Genomic DNA, 21,795 nt, shown 5'->3' with positions numbered 1-21,795 from the left:
TACAGATGTGCAATGGGAGGGGGCAACTAATAACCTCAACACTGGAGGCATTGCAACAGTGCTTTTTATGTATAGTTCTGTGATCCTTTGAGATGAAAGATGCCACAGAACTGTAAATCTGTGCCGTCGTTATTATTATCTGAACTGATGCTTCTTCAATACTTCTGGAAGTGACATATAAATAATAACATTATGATCTAATCAATATCTCATATTTACATCTCCCCTTTCATCCGGAAAGATCACAGAGCTCTTTGTAAGCAATATCTTCACAAGTCCCTCTTAGTTGAGCATAACAGCACCAAAGGAAGCCTGGTGAGCCAATATATAATTATACTGATATGATTTCACCCAGTTTCAAGCCACTTTGAGATCCCACTGCATCTTAGTAGGTTAAGATGGAAAGTGATGGAGAGTTCAGTACCTATTGCATACTACAGAATAGAATTTACAGTCAAGGTAGAATTTGTCTAAGGCATCAAAACTAACATGTCTGCACTTGTAAAAGTGGCACAGGAACATTTAATGACCATATATAGCCAGGAGCATCACTGAACACTCCTTCCAAGTGCAAAGCTGTGCTAAGTTTATAAAAGTTTATAGACTCCTGTAACCAGGAGAGAGCAGAATACTCGACAAAGACATGGCCAAGAGTTAGTGGGCAGATTGCTGTTAAACACTGTGTGTATGTGTTTAAGGCACCCCTCCCTCCCTCACCACCCCATATGCTTTGCATTTACTCTTGGACAGAGTCTTTGGAGAAAATTATATCCTCCTTCTGAGAAATGAGAGGCCTCTCTAGTTGGGTCAATTTTCTTGTTCTATATGTGAAAGCAAAAGGTTTTGTTGTTGTTATTTTGTTTCTTTTTTTAAGAAGCCCTGCATTTCAAATTAATAACGTTCTTCTGAGAAGGGATTTGGTCAGTCCTGTGCTGTGCAGAAGATGGAGAAACTTAAGTTTGAGAGATTAAAGAGTACTTTTACCTGAATTGTCAATGTCAGGTGGCAGTGCAAGGAGGCCACTACTGAATTAGGTCACCTTGCTAGCTCTCTAGGGAGCAGGGAATGGATCAGAGGCCAAGGAAAGCTCTGGAGAACCCTTTGGATATCAGTTCTGCTCCAACCTGCGTCAGGCTTGGTTGCACGTTTAATGGTTTCTATGAAAAGAGTGTGTCAATGACCGTTGTCTGGTACCATGTGGTGAATGCCATTTTTACAGAAAGCACCAGAACCTGAGCTGGTGCTTATGGGCTTTCTGTTATTAATATAGCAAAGATACCAAGGAGATGGGGCTGAAATGTAAGGGGCTGTTCCCACAGATATAGTAGTTTCACTTCACAGAGACAAGTGGCATGAGACACAAGTTCAGAAAAACCTTCACATCAGCCCCAAATCACTAGCTGAAACATCTGGGAGCCCACAGCACTTAGCTGAGAGCCAAATTCCGAGTTACTTTGAATTCACTGGGCACAGACAGTGGTAAGGGGTTGAGAGCAGCAGAGGCATGGATGGATGCAACCCCCCTGCGTGAAACCAGATCTATGTGCCCTCTCAAAGAAAGGAATACTCTTGGTGTACATTTTCCACCTTATTGCACTCTAGATCCCTCTGGCTTGTAGGACGCAGGGACCTGCAAGAAGGTGGCTGCGTAAGGGTGACCGCAGGGTACTTGTGCTGCTGCGAAATGCACAGTGGGTCTCACTGCATCTCTCTCAGGTCCTGAGCTGTGTGAACCCCGACAACGTGAACAGCCCCGAGATCCCGGTGAAGATCCTGAACTGTGACACCATCACGCAGGTCAAGGAGAAAATCCTCGATGCCATCTTCAAGAACGTGCCCTGCTCCCACCGGCCCAAAGCTGCTGATATGGACTTGGGTATGTGAGTGCACAACGGGCCCTGATTGCCCCCAGGCAGGGGGGAGAGCGGAGATGGGAGACAGCCAAACGCAATCTAGACACTGTTTGTTGGGGAAAATGCCACGTCTCCAGACTGGGTGTACCCTTGGTGCTTGTGCAAGGCAGAGCAGCAGCAATGGTGAGAGGGCAGAAAAGAGGATTAAATTGAGGCATATGCTCCTGGCTTATGAAATCTTTGGCCCTGAGAACTTAAAAAGACGAGTAGCCATCCTGCTTTTCTGCCCACAGAATTCAGCTTGGACAAGGGTATGGAAAAGGCATGATTCTCACCGTCCTGCCAAAGGCTCCTGGAAAAAGCACCAAATGCCCAGGGTGGTGTTGTCAGGCTGCAGAGATTTATTCCTTGCTCTTTCCTGAATAGTGAGGGTTTAGATTATATATATATATTCTTCTTGAGATAGTCACAGCCCAAGCAGTATTAATTACTTGTTGTGCAGGCACAGGAAAGGGGATGAAGCATCCTCTGTTGGGTGGGCTGCATCCATCTCACCCCTGACTGCTTCCCTCTCCTGCCAGCACCCCACCACCAACAGCTGGTTCTCCTTTCTAGAGAGGACTAGGAGGTCTTAAGGAAAGATTAGTCCCTCTGTTAATGTATTCATGTGGGTTTTTTCAGTGGTTTGCTCCTTCGTGCATCGGTCTGCTTGGAGGGTGGAAAGAGCTGCAGCAGCTTCACTTGCATTTCTGTGAATGTGCTTTTGATCTGTGGGGCACACAGGGAGCTGTACAGCTCAGTGCAGGCGTGCCTCTGAGGCCAAAATCTATTTCTGCCCAAACTCTGGAGCAAGGATGCTGGGAGGAGTGAGATGTCTGAAGTTGGGGTCCAGAGGCAGATGTGATACTACACCTGGAGACTACTATGGAATAATGTAGACAAATCTGCTCAGGACATTGCTGAGGTGTCTGATAGGGAGCTGGGGATGGTATTGTGGCTGTATCTGCCAGAATTTGCCCTCAGTGACCTTCAGTGAAAGAGACTTGAGTGGAAAATGATGGAGTCTATAAAACCCAGCAAAGTAGAAGAGGAATCAAAAGGAGGAGGAATGGACTGGCACCAAGAAACAATTCACAGCAATAATGGAGGCAGGAATGAGAAGTCAGGGATTAAAGTTGTGTCTATATGTGTGTGCGTATGTGTAGGGGAGGAGGGGATTCCTGACAGAAATTGCAGCAAGATTCCTGCTCATGAAAGGCAGTTAGAATAACAAAAGAAACTGGGAAAACCAGCAACAATAAAGAACAGATCATATACATCATCCAGAAAGGATCCAAGACGATTTTGGAGCTGCTGTTGAGTCAGCAGGGGACTGGTGAGTGCTAAGGTGAGCATGGGGGCGGATAGGACAGGGCGCCAGGGCACAGTAGACCGGAGGACTGGGGTTTACAGCCAGATCTCTTGACCTCTCTGATGCTGGATGGTGGCCACAGGGCCCATTACGTTCAGATCTCAGACTGAGTATGAGAGGAAAGCAGTTTGTTCTGCTGTGGGGATGAATGATGTATCCGTACCGGGAGGCAGGAATTTTACCTACGTGTTGCAAATACGAGGGATAAATTGGAGTCTGCAGATTTTATTGTAGCTCTGACAACTGACAGATACAGAAGTGTGTGTGTGCGGGGTCCCAGCTGGAGCCTGACAATTTTGCATCCAGGACTGTTGCTGTTTTAAGCAGTATTGACCTGCTGAGTGGTGCTGAGGACCAGCAAGTTCCAGAAAGTATTTATGAGCGTGTGCACCCCTCAGAGGACAGACGTCCATACTGACAGGAGACTGCTTAATTGGGACAAAAGAAAACATTTCGCGGGGCGGGGGGGGGGGGGGGGGGGGACACGACGAAACCCAAAGCAAAACACAAAAAAACCCTCATCTAGTGGAAGAGTCTTGCCAGGAGCAATACAGTTGCAGGCTCCTTTAGCACAGCAGCTAACAAGGTGGGAGGAGCAGGGCTGGCATGAGTGAAGCAGGAACAAGAGGATGGGCACATCCAGCCACAGCTCCAGCCCAGCCTCTTTGCAAGAAAAGATGTTTGCTGGCACCTGCCACCCTTTGGCGACAGTGAAGGCAGCAAGGAGAGAGCAGAAAGCACTGCTGGCCATTAGGAAGCAGCACAGAGCTCTCAGGATCGACCTGCCCCAGGCTGAATACTCAGAACTGCAAAAGCGGCTGGCTCAGCCCTGCCAGTCCATGCTAAACAGTAGGTCAGAGCAGATGACTGTAATCTGGCCTTGAAATCGATGGTTTTCTAAACAGCAACACCATTTTCTATTACCATTACAATTTTCTGGGCTTTCTGTCCATACTAAGGCCAGATTGCTCACATGGAAGAAAGCGAACAAGCTAAAGAGTTATTTTGAGTTGTTAAATGCAGGGTAGCTGCAGGCAGAGTGACTTGTATGTGTCACAAATGTCATAATGTTTTGCAGTTACCCAGACAACTCATGGAGGTGGTTGTCAGCTGAAAGCACTTACTTTGGACACCCTGAGGTTACATTTTAGTCCAAAACCCAAATTGCAGCCCTCTGAGTAAAGGCTTCTTTCTGCAGTGGCTATTTTTGTTATTATTATTTTTTGAAGCCCTTGCCACAAATAAAATACCCCATCTTTGGGAAAGCATTAGGGTGTGAGGATCACAAAACAAGAATTTGGCTCCATGCTGAGGCATTCGTTCTTCCCTGTGTTTCGGCTGCTTTTTGAAATGGACTGCTGAGGTGATGGGAGCTGGTAGGTTGACTGTCTTGCACTCAGTGATGCTGTCTCAGGCTCATTGTGGACCATGCCAGAACAAGCTTTCACTACCTCATCGACGGTGCAGTACTGAGGTGAGGGGTTCAACCTTTAGGAGCCATTTAAACTGGGTCTAACTGTAGTATATTTACAGTAAAGCAGATGACTTGCATACCCAGGATGAAATATTTCCCAGGTATCTTCCATCTATGCGTTCTGATATGAACTTTTTTTTCCCCAGCCATGGTGGTCCTTTCTCTACCCCAGAAGCAGTGCGGAGTTTCTCCTCTCTCCCTAGAGGTCATCACATACTGGACATTAACCCTTTTTTGTTTCCTACCCACCTGGTTTTACTGGTACACACAGCATACACACAAAGGGTTTATTCTCCTATTTCCTATGCCAATTTGTCTCTCTCGTGGAAATTATTGGGAAGAGAAAAAATACTCATAGGACTGAAAGCAGCCCCCCAGCTCTTCAGACTAATCTTGCATGAGCACAAGTGATCATGAAATAGGCATCGAGCCTGGGTAAGCCGCATGCATTTGTTCCACATGCCATTGCTGTGCAGAGTCAGCTGCAAACTATTTCATAGCCCTTCATGGGAGACCTAGGGTCTTTAGGAAAAGGGTGGGAAGCACTGTATATGGCATGAACAGTTGACTGAAATGACCTAGAAGTGCCTGTAAAGGGTGGTGTAACTGATGATGACTAGCTCAAATGAAGGCACTTGGAGTGATCTGGCAGGTCTTCCATCCATCTGGGTATTTCAATTGCCCCTGAAAAACATTTCCTCTGCTACGCTTTTCTCCCTTGTTCAATGGGCACCTTCAGGGTGACCCAGACCAGAGAGAAGGCATGAGGGAGGTCTAACATTTTCTATAGGATTTGAGGTGCAGGAGGACATCTCCCCATTTCCCATCTCCCCATAGAGTCATTCCCTAGCCAGGCATTGCTACAGCTCAAAGAAGCACCTCTTTGTCAAAGGCCCCTGGAATTTCTTTTTTCCCAGTCAAGTTGAACAGAAAGGTTGTTTCTTAAAAAAAAAAAAAAGAAAGAAAAAAAAAGAAGTAATTCCTGCTTGCAATAAAAAGATACACTATCTGCTGAATGAAATATAAAGGCTTCACAGCAGCTGTCTCCTGAGTTTGCATTTACTGCTGCTCCTGATTGGAAGGCTTGATAAAGATAATGGGATTTTTTACCTCCCTCCCCCTCTCCCTCCCTCCCTCTGGAAGGTGGAAGTGTAACAAATTGGATTGGAGTATGTCTCTCCTTTGTGCCAGCTCGCAGAGAAGTGCGCAGATCTGATGAGAGGGGGGACCGGGTGCTGCCAGCAAGGACAGAGCTAACAGTTTTCACTTAGTGCTGTGAACATGGGTGTCAGGGTCACCTTTTCCTCCTTTGCACCCTCCCTTCCCACTCCCTTGCTCACAGCTATCGCATTTCCTTGCAGATCGGTGTGTGACCACCTCAGCTGGCACTCGTGGAGAAGGGGAGCGTGCAGTGCTCCTATGAGACTAGGAAGAGTTCGGGGACCGCAACTGGGGGTCCTTTCCCTGTCATTGCTCAGATGCATGATGAAGTGATTTGTATTTGGACAGGGCAAACGGGCTGCAAAACTGAAGCCAGATGCTCTGAGCCTGCCCTGCAGGGTGTTTTCCCCCTTGTCTTGCTCAGGAGTGGGTCTTGTGCCGAGTCAGACTGGCCCTTCCTCTTCCTCGCATGGCCCCTTTCTGCAGGAAGGCCAAGGGAAAGGGCTTGGTAATCCCTTGTGTCTGTGCAGGAGCACAAAGGGCTTGAGGGGACATCCCATGATGTCCCCAGTTCCCCTGGAGCAGAGGGAAAGCTTCTGCTGCTCTGAGGACCCTGTCCAGCCCTTGAATACAAATAAAGCACAGAATGAGGAAAGCTGTGCCTACCCTTCATATCAGAGCCAAGTGCAACGCTGAGAACCTGTGCATCCCTCCCAAAACACTACATGAGTGTGTGTCCCTTCCCAAAGATAAGTCAGAAGAGGGGAGGACCATAATAATATGCAGAGCCCTGAAGGAGAGACATCAGAGACACCGTCCCCAAGAGACCGTGAGGAAGGCACATAAGAGACACACTCTGTGACAGCAGAAGTGGCTTTGGCACTCTATGGGGCACTTCATAAGAGCACCGTTTCCCAGCCCAGCCCAAACTCCAGCATTTTGTGCTCTTCCCAGAAATGTCTGGGACCAGCTAGCTTCCAGGAATCCAGTCCAGTTGGGAATGAGCAGAGAGCATCACCTTTGGACATCACAAGGATAATGTAGGTGAGGATCTAAGGAGCTGGAGTAAATGAAGGGCAGTTCAGGATCAGTGCTTAGCCAACGTAACCTTTGCTTACTTTCTGAGCATCTCCAGCCAAAGTAACACCCAGCAATAAACACAGCAGCTGACCTCTTCCTGCTAATTTAAATGAATAATAAAGGCAAGGGTTGCTTTCCCAATACATTTTAATTATGTGATAAGAAAACTGCTGAAACCAAAAGAAATTTGCAATGGTCCTTGCATTTTTATATTAGGAGAAATAAGCAGGAGTGGCAGGTGATGTCTCCATATCCAAGAGTTCATTTTAATTAACTCCCGCAAATGAATAGACTTTCTGCTTTAGCTCTGGCTAAACTGTATGTGGTTGGGTCACTGTGACTGAGACATGGCAACCAAAAAGATAGCTTTGGATGGTCCAGGTTGTCCGTGGTTAAGCCACAGTTTTCCCTGGTGTCACCAGGTGATACTACATTTCTCTCCTTTTGGCCGTGTTTATGTGTTCCTTGCCTATAGGCAAGTCTGTGAGTCCTCTGTGGGGAAAGCTGTGACAATCTTCCACATGGAGCATCCTTCAAGATTTGAGCAAAAGGTGGTACCCTGGGGAAATGGCGGGGTGCTCCAGTGCTGCAGAAGGAGAGAAGCATTCATCATTTCAGGGTGGAGGCTGGAGAACTGGATGTGGTCAGAAACTGGAGCCCTTCTGCCCACAAACATGCTGCTGAATGCTGGTAGAGATTACATGCTCCACGGAGCAGGGTCTTGGTTCTGCCTCTGGCTCTCCTCCCCGTTGTGCCTCTACTGTGCCCTAAGGGCTTCTGGCTGTCCATCGCTTCTGGATTTGAGTAGCAAGAAGCATTGTGTGAGCAGTAATGGAGATGAACTGAGTCCAGCACAGGGTCTGGTGCTATGCTGAACAAGACACAGCTCTGCCCAGGGGAGCCCTCTCTGTGGCTAGGTCTTGGCAGTTAGACACATCTCAGGTATTGATAAAGGCTGTGTCTATGCAGCTAAAGGAAGAAGGACCAAGGATGAATTTCTATCCCTGACATAAGTGACATTCATTTGCTCCTGTCCCATGGTGATGGCTAACATATGCAAGGACAGGTTGGTCTTGGAAACAGCCACGCTGGAGCAAAAACAGAGCCAGGGAGTAAGCTAAGAGTTAAGCACTGTGAATAATCGGAGTGCTAAAGCACCGGGCCTTGCTCTGTTCAGCTGTGCCAATGGATCAACATCTCTCTGGCCATTGTTGTATTTATCTGTATAGAGCTCAGCACTGCGTGCTGCTGTGCCCTAGCCTTGGACCTCTCATCTCTGTAGGCAACTGCTGTATATTCTGATCTCTCTGAGATCAGAATATGGTGTCACTCTTTAAAAGAGTGGGTGTTTCCTGTGCAAAAGTTGTTTTGTGATTGCAATATCATTTTATCAAGGGTAAAGAAAGCAGTCTGGATAACCTAGGACTTGACTCTGAACTTTGCCATATGGCTATGATTTTTGCATACTTTCCTGAACCATCTTCCTGAACTTTTAATGGTTCATCTGTCTTCTCTTTTCCTCTGGAAAGAGGGCTCTGGACATTTGCACATTCGTATGTTGTACGTGACTGGAGGCGTCTGACAGAGTGTAAAGGCAATGACTGACATGCTGCTGCACGGATGCAGCCTCCACATGTGTGACTACATGGGTCATGGGCACAGGGATTACCAGGACTCTGTCCCCTATCTCAGAGGCTCTGCACAGGAGAGTTCAATGTCCCTGTTCTCCTTGCAGAGTGGCGGCAAGCAAGCGGGGCAAGGATGATCCTTCAGGATGAAGACATCACAACCAAGATAGAGAATGACTGGAAGAGACTCAACACGCTGGCACACTATCAGGTAACTGTGTGAGAGGATGAGTAGAAGGTAGGTCAGCTAAGAAAATAGAAAGGAGAAGGGTAAAGTGTTATTCTCTAAGATGCAGAGGTAAACAATGGTTGAGTGGGCAATAACTGGGCAGAGCCCCTGTGTTGAGTACATCCATGCTGTTCCACTGTCCTTGCGGTAATTGCCCTGCACAACATTAGAGATGAAGCCAAGGGAAGAAAAAATCCTCTGTCTCTCTCAAAGGAGGGACATCTCGGATGAGTGAAGGATGTGAAGAGGAGATGTAGTCATGAGAACACGAATTAACATTTATCATGTAGACAAATAGACAACAAGCCCTTCCATCCCCCTTTTTCCAATGCATTGAAGGCCTTGTAATGCTAGCAGAGTTCAGAAGGATGGAAGAGAGAAAAATGGAAGAGAAGGAGGCTTAGTGTCTGGAAGAAGGAGGAAAAAAGCAGCATGACTGGAGACCATGGTGCAGTGGAGTTGTCACTGACCTAGGAACCCTTGTTTTCAATCCCTGTCCTGGTCTATGTGACCTGCCTTGGGACAGGGTTTCCCTTCATCTCTGCATGACCTTGAGATCTATAAGAGAGGGCTAAAGATGTCCAAAAATATCTTATACAAGTGGTAGATTTAACAAAAAATGGAGTTTTGGTCAAAAGCTCCCCCCACTCCTTCCCCCCTTGCCAAAACACCCCAGAAAAAGCACCTCATTAAGTTTAATCCGATGCTAACAATTTTGTCATTTCCTCAATCACACCTCAGCAATCTATGTTTCATAACAAGATTATTTTTTTTTTTCATTTAAGAGCTGACCTGAGGAGGCAGCAAGCAATAATTTGAAAAGGAAACAAAACTTTTCACTCCAGATTGACTGAAGTGTTGCTGGCTGACTCCAGAACACTTTTTTTTCAGGGGGAGCAGGGATGTTTTCTATTTTATTTCACCGACAAACCAGGCATAAATTTCTTTCCCTTCTGTGCTTTTTCCAGTTGTTTGCTTCAGGCAACGAGCTCCCAGCTATAGGGATGAGCTGGGGCAGAACAGTTCCTCAGCTGCCAGGGTGTTGATCTCTACATCGTTTACCCTGGCTGTCCTGAGGGCAGACACGGAGCATGCTAGGACAGACACTGATATTCCTGTTGCCTCAGTTTCCCCATCTGTAGTGTGGGGCTAAAACTACAAAGAGCCAATAATTGCCTTCCATGATTGCTGAAGGGCTATTTAATTAGCCTCTGCAGTGCTTTGAAGATGAAAAACTCTATTCAAGTGCTAATTATTATTATTACACAGACAAGAGTTAGACGTTGTTAGCAGGATTTTTTTTCACTCATCTCCTTTTTATGATGTCTTATTTATCACAGATATTCCTGATATGGCTCCTTTGAGCCACTGGCTTGTTAACATTTCTGATACGGGACCCACATGAGTTGCCTAGCTGTAGAAATGGAAAGTCTGGCTTGTTTCAGAAAGCTCTGTTGTCTTTTGAAACACTATCCCATGACATCCTGGAGCACAACCACTCCAAACCTGCTGCTTTCCACTGTCTGCGACCCTCTGACACAGCAAAGAGAAAGAAGTTGTGGTAGTCACTTCAGTCCAGCAGTGCATTTGTCATGTGGAAGGGGAGACTGCGCATGGTGAGGTTGACAGGATCAGTCAAAGTGGAAAATGTAGATATCCATTTCTGAGCTAGGTACCTAGATATCACCTGCAATCAATGTGGAAGGAATAGAAAATTTCACATCAGTTTTATCATCCTTATGGGACATCCCATCCTTGATGTTTGAAATAGCTCGGATGATTTTATTCTTCTCATGCTCCTGTTCTGGATAAAAGCTTCCTTGTGAAGAACCTACTGTCAGCTTTACTGAGGTTACTGCGAAGACTCACATCGTCGTCACTGGGCTTTGGATCAGGACCTGAACGGAGCAGAGTCTGCTTTGTCATCAGTTGTCCTATTGCCCAAGTGCATGCTTCTAGTAGTGTAACAGGAGATTTTCTCTCTTTTTTGTTAATAGACCCACTGAAGAAAGCATTTGAAGCTTTGGACTAAAACTAATGTCCTGCCTACAGTGACACTGGTTTACGGCTCAGTTTCTGCTGCTTGAATTTCTGCTGTCCTTTGCATGCTCCTCAGCCAGTTTTCAGAAGCTTATTGACAAAGTCTCTTTTTCTCTACAGGTGCCAGATGGATCTGTGGTAGCTTTAGTCTCCAAGCAAGTCACTGCCTACAATGCAGTCAACAACTCCACGGTCTCCCGGACCTCAGCCAGCAAGTACGGTAAGGGCCTGTGTGCTGATATGGATTGAGAGAGCACTGGAGGAGAGATCCCAAATGTCATGGTGGTTACAAGACACTGAGCACCAGCAGAGAGAATGATAAGCAGATGACTAGTTGATATGATTGCTTGAGGAATGGCAGGAGGACATCTAAAACTTAGGCTACTGGTCCAAGCTGCTGATCCAAGTGGTTGGATTGCTCTTAGGAAGTACTTCTCCCTCATTAACAAAAGGAGGAGCCTATATAATTAGCTGCCTACATTTTGGATCACTGAATCTCACTCTTAGAGTTTGCACAGGGAGAGGCAAGGGAGAAACATGGCACACTGTATGGGCTCAGTCATTCTGGTGGGCAAAGTCCTTGGAGCATGGCCTGCCTGTTGTGAAGACAAATCTGTGGCACAGATGAGAGGCCTCTGGGACTACAAGCAACCACAATCTACGTGGGGCGTAGCCTGTCTACAGTTACATCTCAGTGTGAGTGTTGGGTGTCCCACCCAGCTATCTTACTACCCCAAGGGAATTTGTACCTGGTATAATAATAAAAATGTCTTACTGAGGTCTTATCTCAGTAGATCTCAAGGCAGTGGATCGTTGTTCCCACTTTACCCATGCGACAACTGAGAATGAGACAGCTGGGCAATAGAGACCAGGTGGAAATTCTTCTGTAAAACCAGAGACCTCCTGAGTCTCACCCACACCGTCACACACCTTTCCCCCCTGCACTGGAATTGCAGCCCAGGATGTGTTTCACTATGGTGATGCCAGAGGGCAAAACAAAACATCTCTAATGTGCAGCCAGAGTGCTGCAAAACCACCCTCCGACCTGGATGCAGCTGTCATATCAGTTTATTATTATTTTTTAATTTATGAAATCATCTCTGATCCTTCTTACTCCCTTTAGCTTGAGGGAAAGTAGAGTTACTCAATGTCCAGAGGAGCCCCCTTCCTCTTTCTCCAAGGACATAAACAATCCACCAGACCTTATTAATATTCATCCTCTTTGCCATGTTGTTGCAATTACTGAAAGACACAGTGACCTTTGAAAAGGAAGACTTGAGGGGGGTTAATTTCTGTTGGATTTCTTTAATTCTTTTGCCATTTAGTTTTTCAGGAAGAGGGAGTGGGGAAGAATGCAGGGGGAGGAGAAGATGTGGTGGGTCAAAAGTGATTGTTAATTGCAATTAAGAAAACAGCATCCAGAGAGAAAAAGGATATTCCATCTGATAATTAATATGTAGAGATTGGTAATGCATTAATGAGGCTGATTCAGATCTTGCTACAGAAAGGTGCAACACTTCTGTTAATTACGGTTGGAAAAGACTATCTGCAGCATTGCTGGAAGGTCAGGGAGAGGGGAATGCCTCATGCCATCACTCAGAGGCACAGGGAGGTAAAATGTGGAGGCTAAAGGTGTCCTTGGAGAGGAAATTTGTGCAGGCCCACCTGGGGTTCTGCTTCACTTTCTGTCAAAACAAGATTTTGGAGCAGGGAGTGAAGAGGATGGCTGGGCAGGAGTTACTGGATTGCTGTGATGCCAAAGGAGGGAGGGGAGGCAGCTCCTCCTAAGTCTGGGGATGGGGCGCTAGGCAAGAGGTCATGTTAGCTACATCAATATTACTATGCAAAAAGGCCATGGCCTGCTCTCTGGCCATAATGCCAAGCAGCGTGGCATGGTTTGGCTAACATCCATACGGGTAAAACAAGTTGTACTTGTCCATACCGGTTACAACGAGTAGCTGGTACCATCCCCTGAACCAGTCCTGGGCAGTGTCTGACACTGACAGTGCTGGTTGTTCCAGGCCAAAGCTTTGCCAGGGAACACGATAAGAGGTAAAGAGCACGGGCAACTGAAAGTCAGTGTTTGCGCCTTGTTTAATTTAATGGTGTAGACACTGACATCATGTCTGGCTTGGCATCATCCCTTGTCCTTGCTGAGCAAATCGCTCAGTCATAAGATAATGCTTTGCTAATAAGGCCTGGTCCATACAGCTGCTTTGGGGGCTTCTCTGCCTCACACTGTAATTTCACCAGGAGATACGCCCTTGCTGCCTATTGTTACAAATTGATTTGATTACAAATTGGAAATTTATTTAATACTAACATGGAAATGCTGAGCTTGTGAGAGCAGGGTTGCAGTATAGCTAAAGCCTTCCCGCTTTGGAGACCCAAACTAACATCTCCCCAGGGTGGACTCACCAGCTGTGAATGTCTCAGCCCCACACCAGAATCTGTATGAGCATCCACTCCACATACAGAATGGGAGAGGTACCTGCTACGGAACCCAGACAGAAGAGGTCTTCTTCTTGCCTGTCTGACAAAAAACTTCTATTATGTGGCATGTCGTTAGCATATTTCCTTGGTGAAACCCATTAATCCCAATATGAGTGCTACCAGGGCTGAGACACGTTCATCTCTCTCTGCAGAAAACATGATCCGTTACACAGGCAGCCCGGATAGCCTCCGTTCCCGCACCCCCATGATCACCCCTGACCTTGAGAGTGGAGTCAAGATGTGGCACTTGGTGAAGAACCATGAGCATGGTGACCAAAAAGAGGGTGACCGGGGCAGCAAGATGGTTTCTGAGATCTACCTGACAAGGCTACTTGCCACCAAGGTACATGGGGGGGGCGGGGAAAGAGGGTGAGAAATTGGTTTTTAAAGGCTGCAGTGGAACTTCTTTCCTACAAGAAACGGGAGACTGCTCAAAGGATGCCAAAGGGGGATAAAGACAGAAGGAAAACTGAGCAAGAGGAGTGCTCCAAGCATGGAGGGAAGGAGCTTGAGTTTAGAAAGCAGAGTCGGAAAAGGGACATTGGCAAGCAATGAGGGGTAAAGAACCCAGGGCCGTGAGACTGGTGGAGAAAGTCAGCACAGGGGTAGGTGTGTGTTGGGGTTGTCGATTATACCGCCTTGTAGCTTGTACCAAAATTGAGCAAATGAAGAGCCAGGGAGTAAATGTACCCAGATCAGGTTCCAAGGATGTGTGACACCTCACAGTCTGAAATGGGATCCTCTGACACAAAACCCTGAGTTTTGTGGTACAAGTCCTTCTTCTCCACCGTTCCCCCGGGCCCATAAAGACTCTCATGCTAATGACTTGGCAGGGGGTTAAGTTCACCGTGATGTGGCTAATAGGTGGCCAGCTCCAAGGACAGCAAGCAGAGTTAGATGCCCATCCCCGCTGAGGTATGGAAAGCTCAGGGTCTCCAAGGAGAAAATACAGATTAAGTCAGGTGAGGGCAGAGCAGGGACATCCCAAGACACATCTCACACATCACCCCTGGCCCATGGCAGGTCTGCAGGGAGGGCAAGGACTGCCCGCTCTGTGAAGACTTGCTCCCAGGGGTGGTGCAGACCCAAGTCCTCCTTTATGTTGTGATCTGGCTGGTTGTGCTTTCCCAAAATAACATTTCTTGGGTGTTGGGAAGTTGGTAAGATCCCATCTGCTCAATCCATATTCCCCAAAATGCTGGAAACAAGCCTCCTACGTGGGTGCCTGCCAGAGCCTGCAAAACTTCTGTAGTGGGGCAGTATGTGAGTGTTTAGCATAACTGGGGATGCAGCACTATGGGGAGGACACTTGCACAAGTGGAGATCACTCAAGCTGACAGGTCTAAAACTTCCTGCAGTGGACTTTGGCTCCACGACAGCAACAGAAAGTGGCTTAATTGCCACTGCACAGAAAGAACTCGCTGTCACTCACCACCACTCTGTCCGTTCCCTGCGAAGGACATGGCCGGTTCCTGCTGCAGCTGGCTTGCTCTGGGGTTGACGAAAGCTCTCCAACCTTTCACCTTCTTTCACCTCTAACTGAGACTATCTTCCACCTAACTCACTTGTAAAGGCTCCAGAAGAGCGTGGGCAAAAGCAATTGTCTGACTTTACATTTATTTGCTCTTCCACCCTGTGGATGGTGGTCTCCTTGGAGAAGCCTGCATTAATGAAGAAGCTGCAAGGATCTTCGTTTGCACCCCAGCAAGGACTAGGGCAGGTGGGGAGGAAGGCAGTACAATCAGAGAAAGGCTCCCTTTGCAGTTCTGCCATCCTCTTGCAGCACAGAGCATCTTTGTGCCCGAATCTCTCTAACATGAAAGTTATCTCGATGCATCCCAGAAGTGGAAACCGTATAGCTGTGGCTCAGGTGTGGCTGATCACGGTGTTATCTCACCCTGTTCTGAGTGATCAAACAGCCCAATCTTCCTCCCTTCTCTGAAATTTTGACTATTATCTTTTCTTGTCAGGGTGTTAATAGGTACAAACACAATTTCATGTGTTCATGCAAAGGCTGTCTGTTTGCCCATCAGACAGGTCTCATCACATGCTTAAGTCCTACCATACAGCTCTACCTGCACATTTGTTCCTCAACTCATTTTGCCTCTGGTGTCTGACTCTCCCCACATCCTCACTCAGGCTGTCTACGTTGCAGTGGGATTTGGAGATAAAGTGGCTTTGTCTTTAGCTCTTGTACGTGCCCAGCTCCCTCCATCAAGATGCTGTTATGGATCACACAACGTAAAAAGAAAATGATGCTCCCCAGGCCCTGGGCCCCAGCTGGTGTAAACCAACAAGCATTGGACCAGTGCTGATTTACGCTGTCTGGGGATACGTCCCCTACCCCACCACTGAATCACTTTTTCTTTCTCTTCCGTATCACAAACTCAACACGTTGGGGTTTTTGGGTTGGTTTGTTGTTTTTTTTTTTTGTGGAGATGGCAGGAAAGCAGCTGCAAAACTTGCACAGCAACAGAGAGTAGAAAGGCTGGGGGTTTATTATTTCCCCTCTTGGGCTAAGCAATTTTCTTTTCTCATCATGTTTTTTTTGGAAAGAGGAGAGAGAGCAATTGCTGTTAATACAATCCCAGGGAATACTTAGTTAAACTGACAATGACTTTTATTCTGGTAAATCCCTGACCTCTGAGACCTAGAGTCTCTTGCCTAAAAGCCTCAGAGGTTTTCTTTGTGTTTGTGTGGGTGAGCATGTAGAGAACTAATTCCCTCCAGAAACTGAACCTGAGGGCAGCTCTTCCACATCAGACCAACAAGATTTCCCCTCGGGGGCCCTTTCTGAGTCAGACATGTGCTGCAGGGCTTTATTCACCCTGTAGGAGTTCATACAAGCAAAAGGTACCTCTGTTTGTTTCCTGAAGAATAAATCAAGTGGTGAATCAGCAAGAGACACCAGCTTTCTAATTAAGTACTTGTTAGCACTATGTAAACTTGAGCCACCCTGGTGGAACCTGGTGCTTCATTTCTAGTAAGGAGAATTTCTTTCCTGGGTCTGGAGAGAAAGGGGAGGTTTTTATTTTTCAGAAGAGGAAAAATTGGAAACGTTTGTTGGAGATTTGATTGCTTTTTGGTTATTTTAGCAGCCGTATGATTTGTTCACATCTAAATACCTGTGCAGCTCTGGTGGCAGAGCAGAGGTTCAAACGTGGGCTAGAGCTCCCCATTCAGCAGGGAAAGCGTGCCTTGCCTGGTTTGCCCCCAAACCTAGCCTGCAGCTCATCTGGTTATCACAGCTCCTCAACTGCCCCCTTCTCCGAGCCTGGTCACCCTCCGATATTCCAGCTCTTCACCTTCTTGCTAAAGGTCAGCTGTCCTCACCGGCTTGTCCAGCGTGGTTCTCCAAGCACAGGATCTGGGATTCTCCTCCAGAGGAACATAAGGAGACCTCTGCAGTCTCTGCAGCGGACATTACTGAGGTCTGCAGAGCAGTACCTGACACATCTATGCATTGCTTCTAGGGTTTGCCTCAGTTCCGTGCCAATGGGTAGTAAGAAATGAGGAGGCTTCTTGGGCATTAAGGTGAAGTTTCTGTTATTTATTATAGTACTCACACATTTAAAACAGCTGTCTCTCTACAAACACTCTTGTCCCATTTGCCTCAATGACACCTTCTGCTCTGCTCTACAGTCATCTGACTTCTATTCCTAGCTTAAGAATTGTCCCTGGATGAAAGCCAGCATAGAAAATGGCTAGTTTTTGTCTCATACATGCACTAAAGCAGTTGAGGATAGGACTCAGAGGAGAGAAGTTTCAGTGGGAACATACCTGGGCCTCTCCATCACCATATACCTGAGATGGGGCAAGGTATCGCGCCACAGCTCAGCCACCGTCCCTGGCAGGGAGTGCTAGTAGCAGAGAGGGCAGGTAGCATCCTGACCTACTACATCTGGCTGCTAACCAGATGTAGCGGATATTGTGAAGGTGCACATGCCTGCTTAAAGACATCTGTACGGAAATTTCCAGACCATGTCACATGTAACAGATATTAGACGGCTCCCACTGTTCAATCACACTTTCTGGGCCTGATCCACAGACATACTCTGTTTTCAGTGGGGTACCAAAATTCAGCATCCTCTTCCCACTTGGTATCTCACATTCTTCTTTCCTTCCTTCTCCCAACAGGGCACCCTCCAGAAATTTGTAGACGACCTCTTTGAGACCATCTTCAGCACTGCTCACCGTGGCAGTGCCCTTCCCCTGGCTATCAAATACATGTTCGACTTCCTGGATGAGCAGGCTGACAAGCACAACATCCATGACCCCCACGTGCGGCACACCTGGAAAAGCAATTGGTGAGTGAGACACCCCAGTGCAGTCCGGCACCAGGTCCTGGACTGGAAGGAGAGGAAAGGGACATGTGGTTTGGGATCTGCCTGCTGGGGAAGCCGAGGAGCCTGGTGTGGGGTTCAGAGCACCAGGCTCAGTCTTCCCAAGCCTATGGGGAAGTCAGAAGATCCCAGAATCCAAAGGATGCTCTCAAGGATGGAGCGCTTTGGCTAAACAGGTCCCAGTTTCCCTTGTATTACATGGGGATGGCAGTATTTCTGAGGGACCTCATGAGGATGTAGACAGAAAAATGGTGAAGTATTTAACTGCTGCAGTGTTCAGGCTCATAGGAATGTCTAGGGAGGCATGGGAGAGGGTTCAGCACCACTGTCTTCATCTAGACTGGATGTTTGAATTCCCACTATAGTCAGAGGGGAGTTAGACCTCCATTTGTTTGCCCACACATAGACATCTAGTGCCATCTGAGATATTTTAAGGTATCCCAGACATCCACAGGGGATGTGCAGCACCACAAGAGACTCGTACCTTCCTGGGCTGGCAGCTGGAGACGAGGAGAACATCTCAAATTGTACTAAGCACTTAAAGGGTCTGGAGCTGGATGTGAGTCTCCTTTGGAGTGACAAAATCTGACATCAGCCCCCTCCTCCAGCTACCAGGCAGCAGCCCCTCTTCGTACATGTAATGGGACAGCGGGGAAAAGCCAGGATCGGTGGAAAGGAAAGATCTCTGCGGCTCCTCTCCACTGAGTCTCCCTGTTGGAAAGAGTCCCCTGGGGAATCGCTCCCTCCCCTTCTCCTGTGCAAATACAGGGACTATAAAAGGAACAGCAGAGGAGAGCCATGGGGCTCCCAGCTCATGCATTTTTTCTTTTTACCAGCCATGCTGATGGCAGATCGTCACAGCGCAGTGACATAAAAAAAGAAACCCCATGCACCAAAGAGGCTTTCAACTAATGAAACATTAGCATATTATTAACATTATCTGCGGCACTAATCTAAGGCTGATTGCAGCCACTCAGACTAAATGAGCAGGAGGTTTATTTAAGGGGGAGGGGGGAAGGCAGCGTGTGTATGTATGTGGGAAAAGGGGCAGTGTGAAGAAATATGTTCAATCAGATTGAATTAACTCAAAGTCACATCACAGGCTTCATTATTCCCAGCTAGGGACATCGTCCCCCCAGCCCCTCCCCACACTCGTACAAACACTCAGGCACACATACATGCACTCTCTGCCCGTCCTCACTGTGGCTGTGTTTGCCATCCAAACACCTGCAGAAGAAGTTCTGCACGGTTCACTCATCCACCTCATCCCCAAAAAGATGAATTCGCCATTCCCAGCCAAAAATGTTTCCCTCCCACAACTCCCATCAGCTGTCATTGCCAGCATCTCCTCCTTCTCTTGAACTTCTTCCCCTTCCCCTGTGGAGGCTGCTTGGCTGATAGGATTACCCGTGTGAGGTTTTTCTTACATTTGCTCTGTGATTTTGATGGCTCAGGAGAACATACAATGGTTTAGGAAAACGTGGTGTCATCTCTCTGTGAGGATATGCTAAACTGCCTGCTGTTACCCAAAATGGGAACTTGGAGGTGAATTTTTTATGGTGCTGTGAACACATGGGGGTAATGAGCAAATGGAAGGAACTGAGGAACTGGGGAGTTTAGCCTGAACATCAGGTGAATTTGTTAAGCTGAAGAATAACCTCCTCTTGGGAAGGTGCAGACTCTGAAGGGAGACTTAACAGTCTACCTGACAGAGAGACAAGAGTTTGACTCTGATCAGTGACACATCTCAGCTCCTAGGCCATGATCATATGAATGCATTTTCCCTGACAGAGAAAGACTTGAGGCAAAGGCTGGAGGTAGATACCTCAGGGCATCTCACACAAATGAGAAAAAGGGGGAAAAAAGGGTTTTAGATTGCAACTGGAATAACATTTCCTTGCTTAGGGCAGATACATTTTCATTTCAAAGGTTACAACACTTGTTCCCCTTTTTTCCTTGAGGCAACGGGGTTTTCCCTGTCATGTAAGGACTGCTTCATGCCCAGTATGCTGGGATCATACATGGTCTTGGGCTTGAGCTGTGGAGTGTGACAGTACATGGTGTCCACAGCACAAAGTGTGTGCCATTAACACTCCCAGTCTCAGCCTGAGAGCTCTACCTACCTCTCTTCCCATAAGGTTGCTATGAGATTGTCGTGGTTTAACCTCAGTTGGCAACAGAGCACCACACAGCTGCTTGCTCACTCCCCCCTCTGCACCCTGGTGCAATGGGGGAGAGAATTGGAAGAATAGAAGTGAGAAAAACTCGTGGGTTGAGATAAAAACAGTTTAATAATTGAAATAAAATAATTATAACAATAATAATAGTAATAATGTAATAGTGATAATAATAATAATATACAAAGCAAGTGATGCACAATGCAATTGCTCACCACCCGCCGACCGATGCCCATCCCATCCCCGAGCAGTGCCCAGCCAGTCCCCGACGGCGGCCCCCCCCGGCCAGCTTCCCCCAGTTTATGTACTGAGCATGACGTCACACGGTATGGAATGTCCCTTTGGCCAGTTTGGCTGTGCCCCCTCCCAGCTCCTTGTGCACCTCCAGCCTGCTCAGTCGGTAGAGCATGGGGAGCTGAAAAGTCCTTGGCTAGTGTAAGCATTACCTAGCAACAACTAAAACATCGGTGCCTTATCAACTTTGTTCTCATCCTAAATCCAAAACACAGCACTGTACCAGCTACTAAGAAGGAAATTAACTCTATCCCTGCCGAAACCAGGACAGAGGGCTAAAAGCCAAGTCCCCCAATGACAAGTGTTTACCATAAGTTTTGCAGATGTGATGCCTATCCTTGTCTGATGAAGCAGCCAACAGGTACAACTTTGCATTGCACCCTAACGTAGAGAAGATAGGAGTCATTTTCATCACCTCAATTATACTCTCATTAATTTATGTGCATCTTCGATAAGATGGCATTGACTTTAAGACTGACAAAATCTGGCTTGTAAGGATAACAGGGAAAAAAGCTACTACCGAGGTGACTCCACTGCTGTCCCCAGAGTCCTGTAGGGGACCAATTTATTGTATATCAGGGCTTATCCCAGAATCTTTATCTCCACATTGTGATCTTTGATTCCCGTCCACCAGTCAGCATTATAACCTCACACAACAAAGCCTGTGAACCGTGCACTGACTGACTCACCACTTCCACCCCTCCTGCCCCTCTTGCAGCCTCCCGTTACGGTTCTGGGTGAACATGATCAAGAACCCACAGTTCGTCTTTGACATCCACAAAAACAGCATCACAGATGCCTGCCTCTCTGTAGTGGCTCAGACTTTCATGGACTCCTGTTCGACCTCAGAGCACCGTCTGGGCAAAGACTCACCCTCCAACAAGCTTCTCTATGCCAAGGACATCCCCAGCTACAAGAACTGGGTGGAAAGGTGAGTTTTAGCTCTAGAAATAGGAATGACATAAACAAGTTATACAGTGAGGCCCTGCTTCATGGATGGAGGTAGGAGGCATCATCAGTATTGCTTTTGGTAGCTGCCTCTGGGCTTCATTTCTTTGGTTGTTGCCTAAGTAGAAAGCTCCGTGTTAGCTTTTTATTCCCACGTGTCTTGCAGCAGAGATGGAAATTTAATTAGAGGTGTGAACTGAAGGTGTATGCCATCATTGTTTCTCTTGAGAAGAAACTGTTGAGAAGTGATAGAGGGAGGAAGGAAGGGGAGGTGATGTGTTTGAGCCCTGTGAAGTATGTGGGCTTCTAAGTCTTTCCACACAGATCAGAAGTGGTTTGCTGTTCTCAGCATCGTTGTGACTGTCCCCACGCTGCCTTGATCCCAAAGGTCGTACAATTATCTCCCCTTATTCTGAGTCCAGTAGCTTTCCTTGGAGGCTCTTCTGTGCTTTGAATGTGATGCCATAAGATTGACAGGCTGGTGACTGAAGCTCTGCAGGTATTTTCTGAAAGGTCAGAGGTCTTTCCAAGCATTTTATCCACATCTGCAAGACCTGTAGCTGTACTGCTCAGTCTACTGCACTGAAGGTCAGTGTCTGGCAAAGCTACACTACGGGCAATACAACCAAGACAACTATTCCTTCAGTTTCTGTAAGATTTTCCG

General features: G+C 47.1%; 1 protein-coding gene across 1 annotated transcript in view; it reads left to right on the top strand.

Annotated features, from left to right (window-relative positions):
• The window catches only part of PLXNA4 (plexin A4), a 442,850-nt gene that overhangs the window by 409,869 nt on the left and 11,186 nt on the right, over nt 1–21,795 (top strand). The window contains exons 24-29 of the mRNA XM_009328687.1: nt 1,717–1,876; nt 8,715–8,818; nt 10,997–11,096; nt 13,522–13,712; nt 17,507–17,676; nt 20,902–21,114. Coding sequence (XP_009326962.1) covers nt 1,717–1,876; nt 8,715–8,818; nt 10,997–11,096; nt 13,522–13,712; nt 17,507–17,676; nt 20,902–21,114 — 938 coding nt within the window. The remainder of the gene's footprint in view (nt 1–1,716; nt 1,877–8,714; nt 8,819–10,996; nt 11,097–13,521; nt 13,713–17,506; nt 17,677–20,901; nt 21,115–21,795) is intronic.

Source organism: Pygoscelis adeliae, unplaced genomic scaffold (assembly GCF_000699105.1).
Source record: "Pygoscelis adeliae isolate BGI_AS28 unplaced genomic scaffold, ASM69910v1 Scaffold207, whole genome shotgun sequence".
Taxonomy (NCBI): domain Eukaryota; kingdom Metazoa; phylum Chordata; class Aves; order Sphenisciformes; family Spheniscidae; genus Pygoscelis; species Pygoscelis adeliae.
Note: the sequence above shows the minus strand (reverse complement) of the source record. Positions and strands in the feature narration are given on the sequence as shown.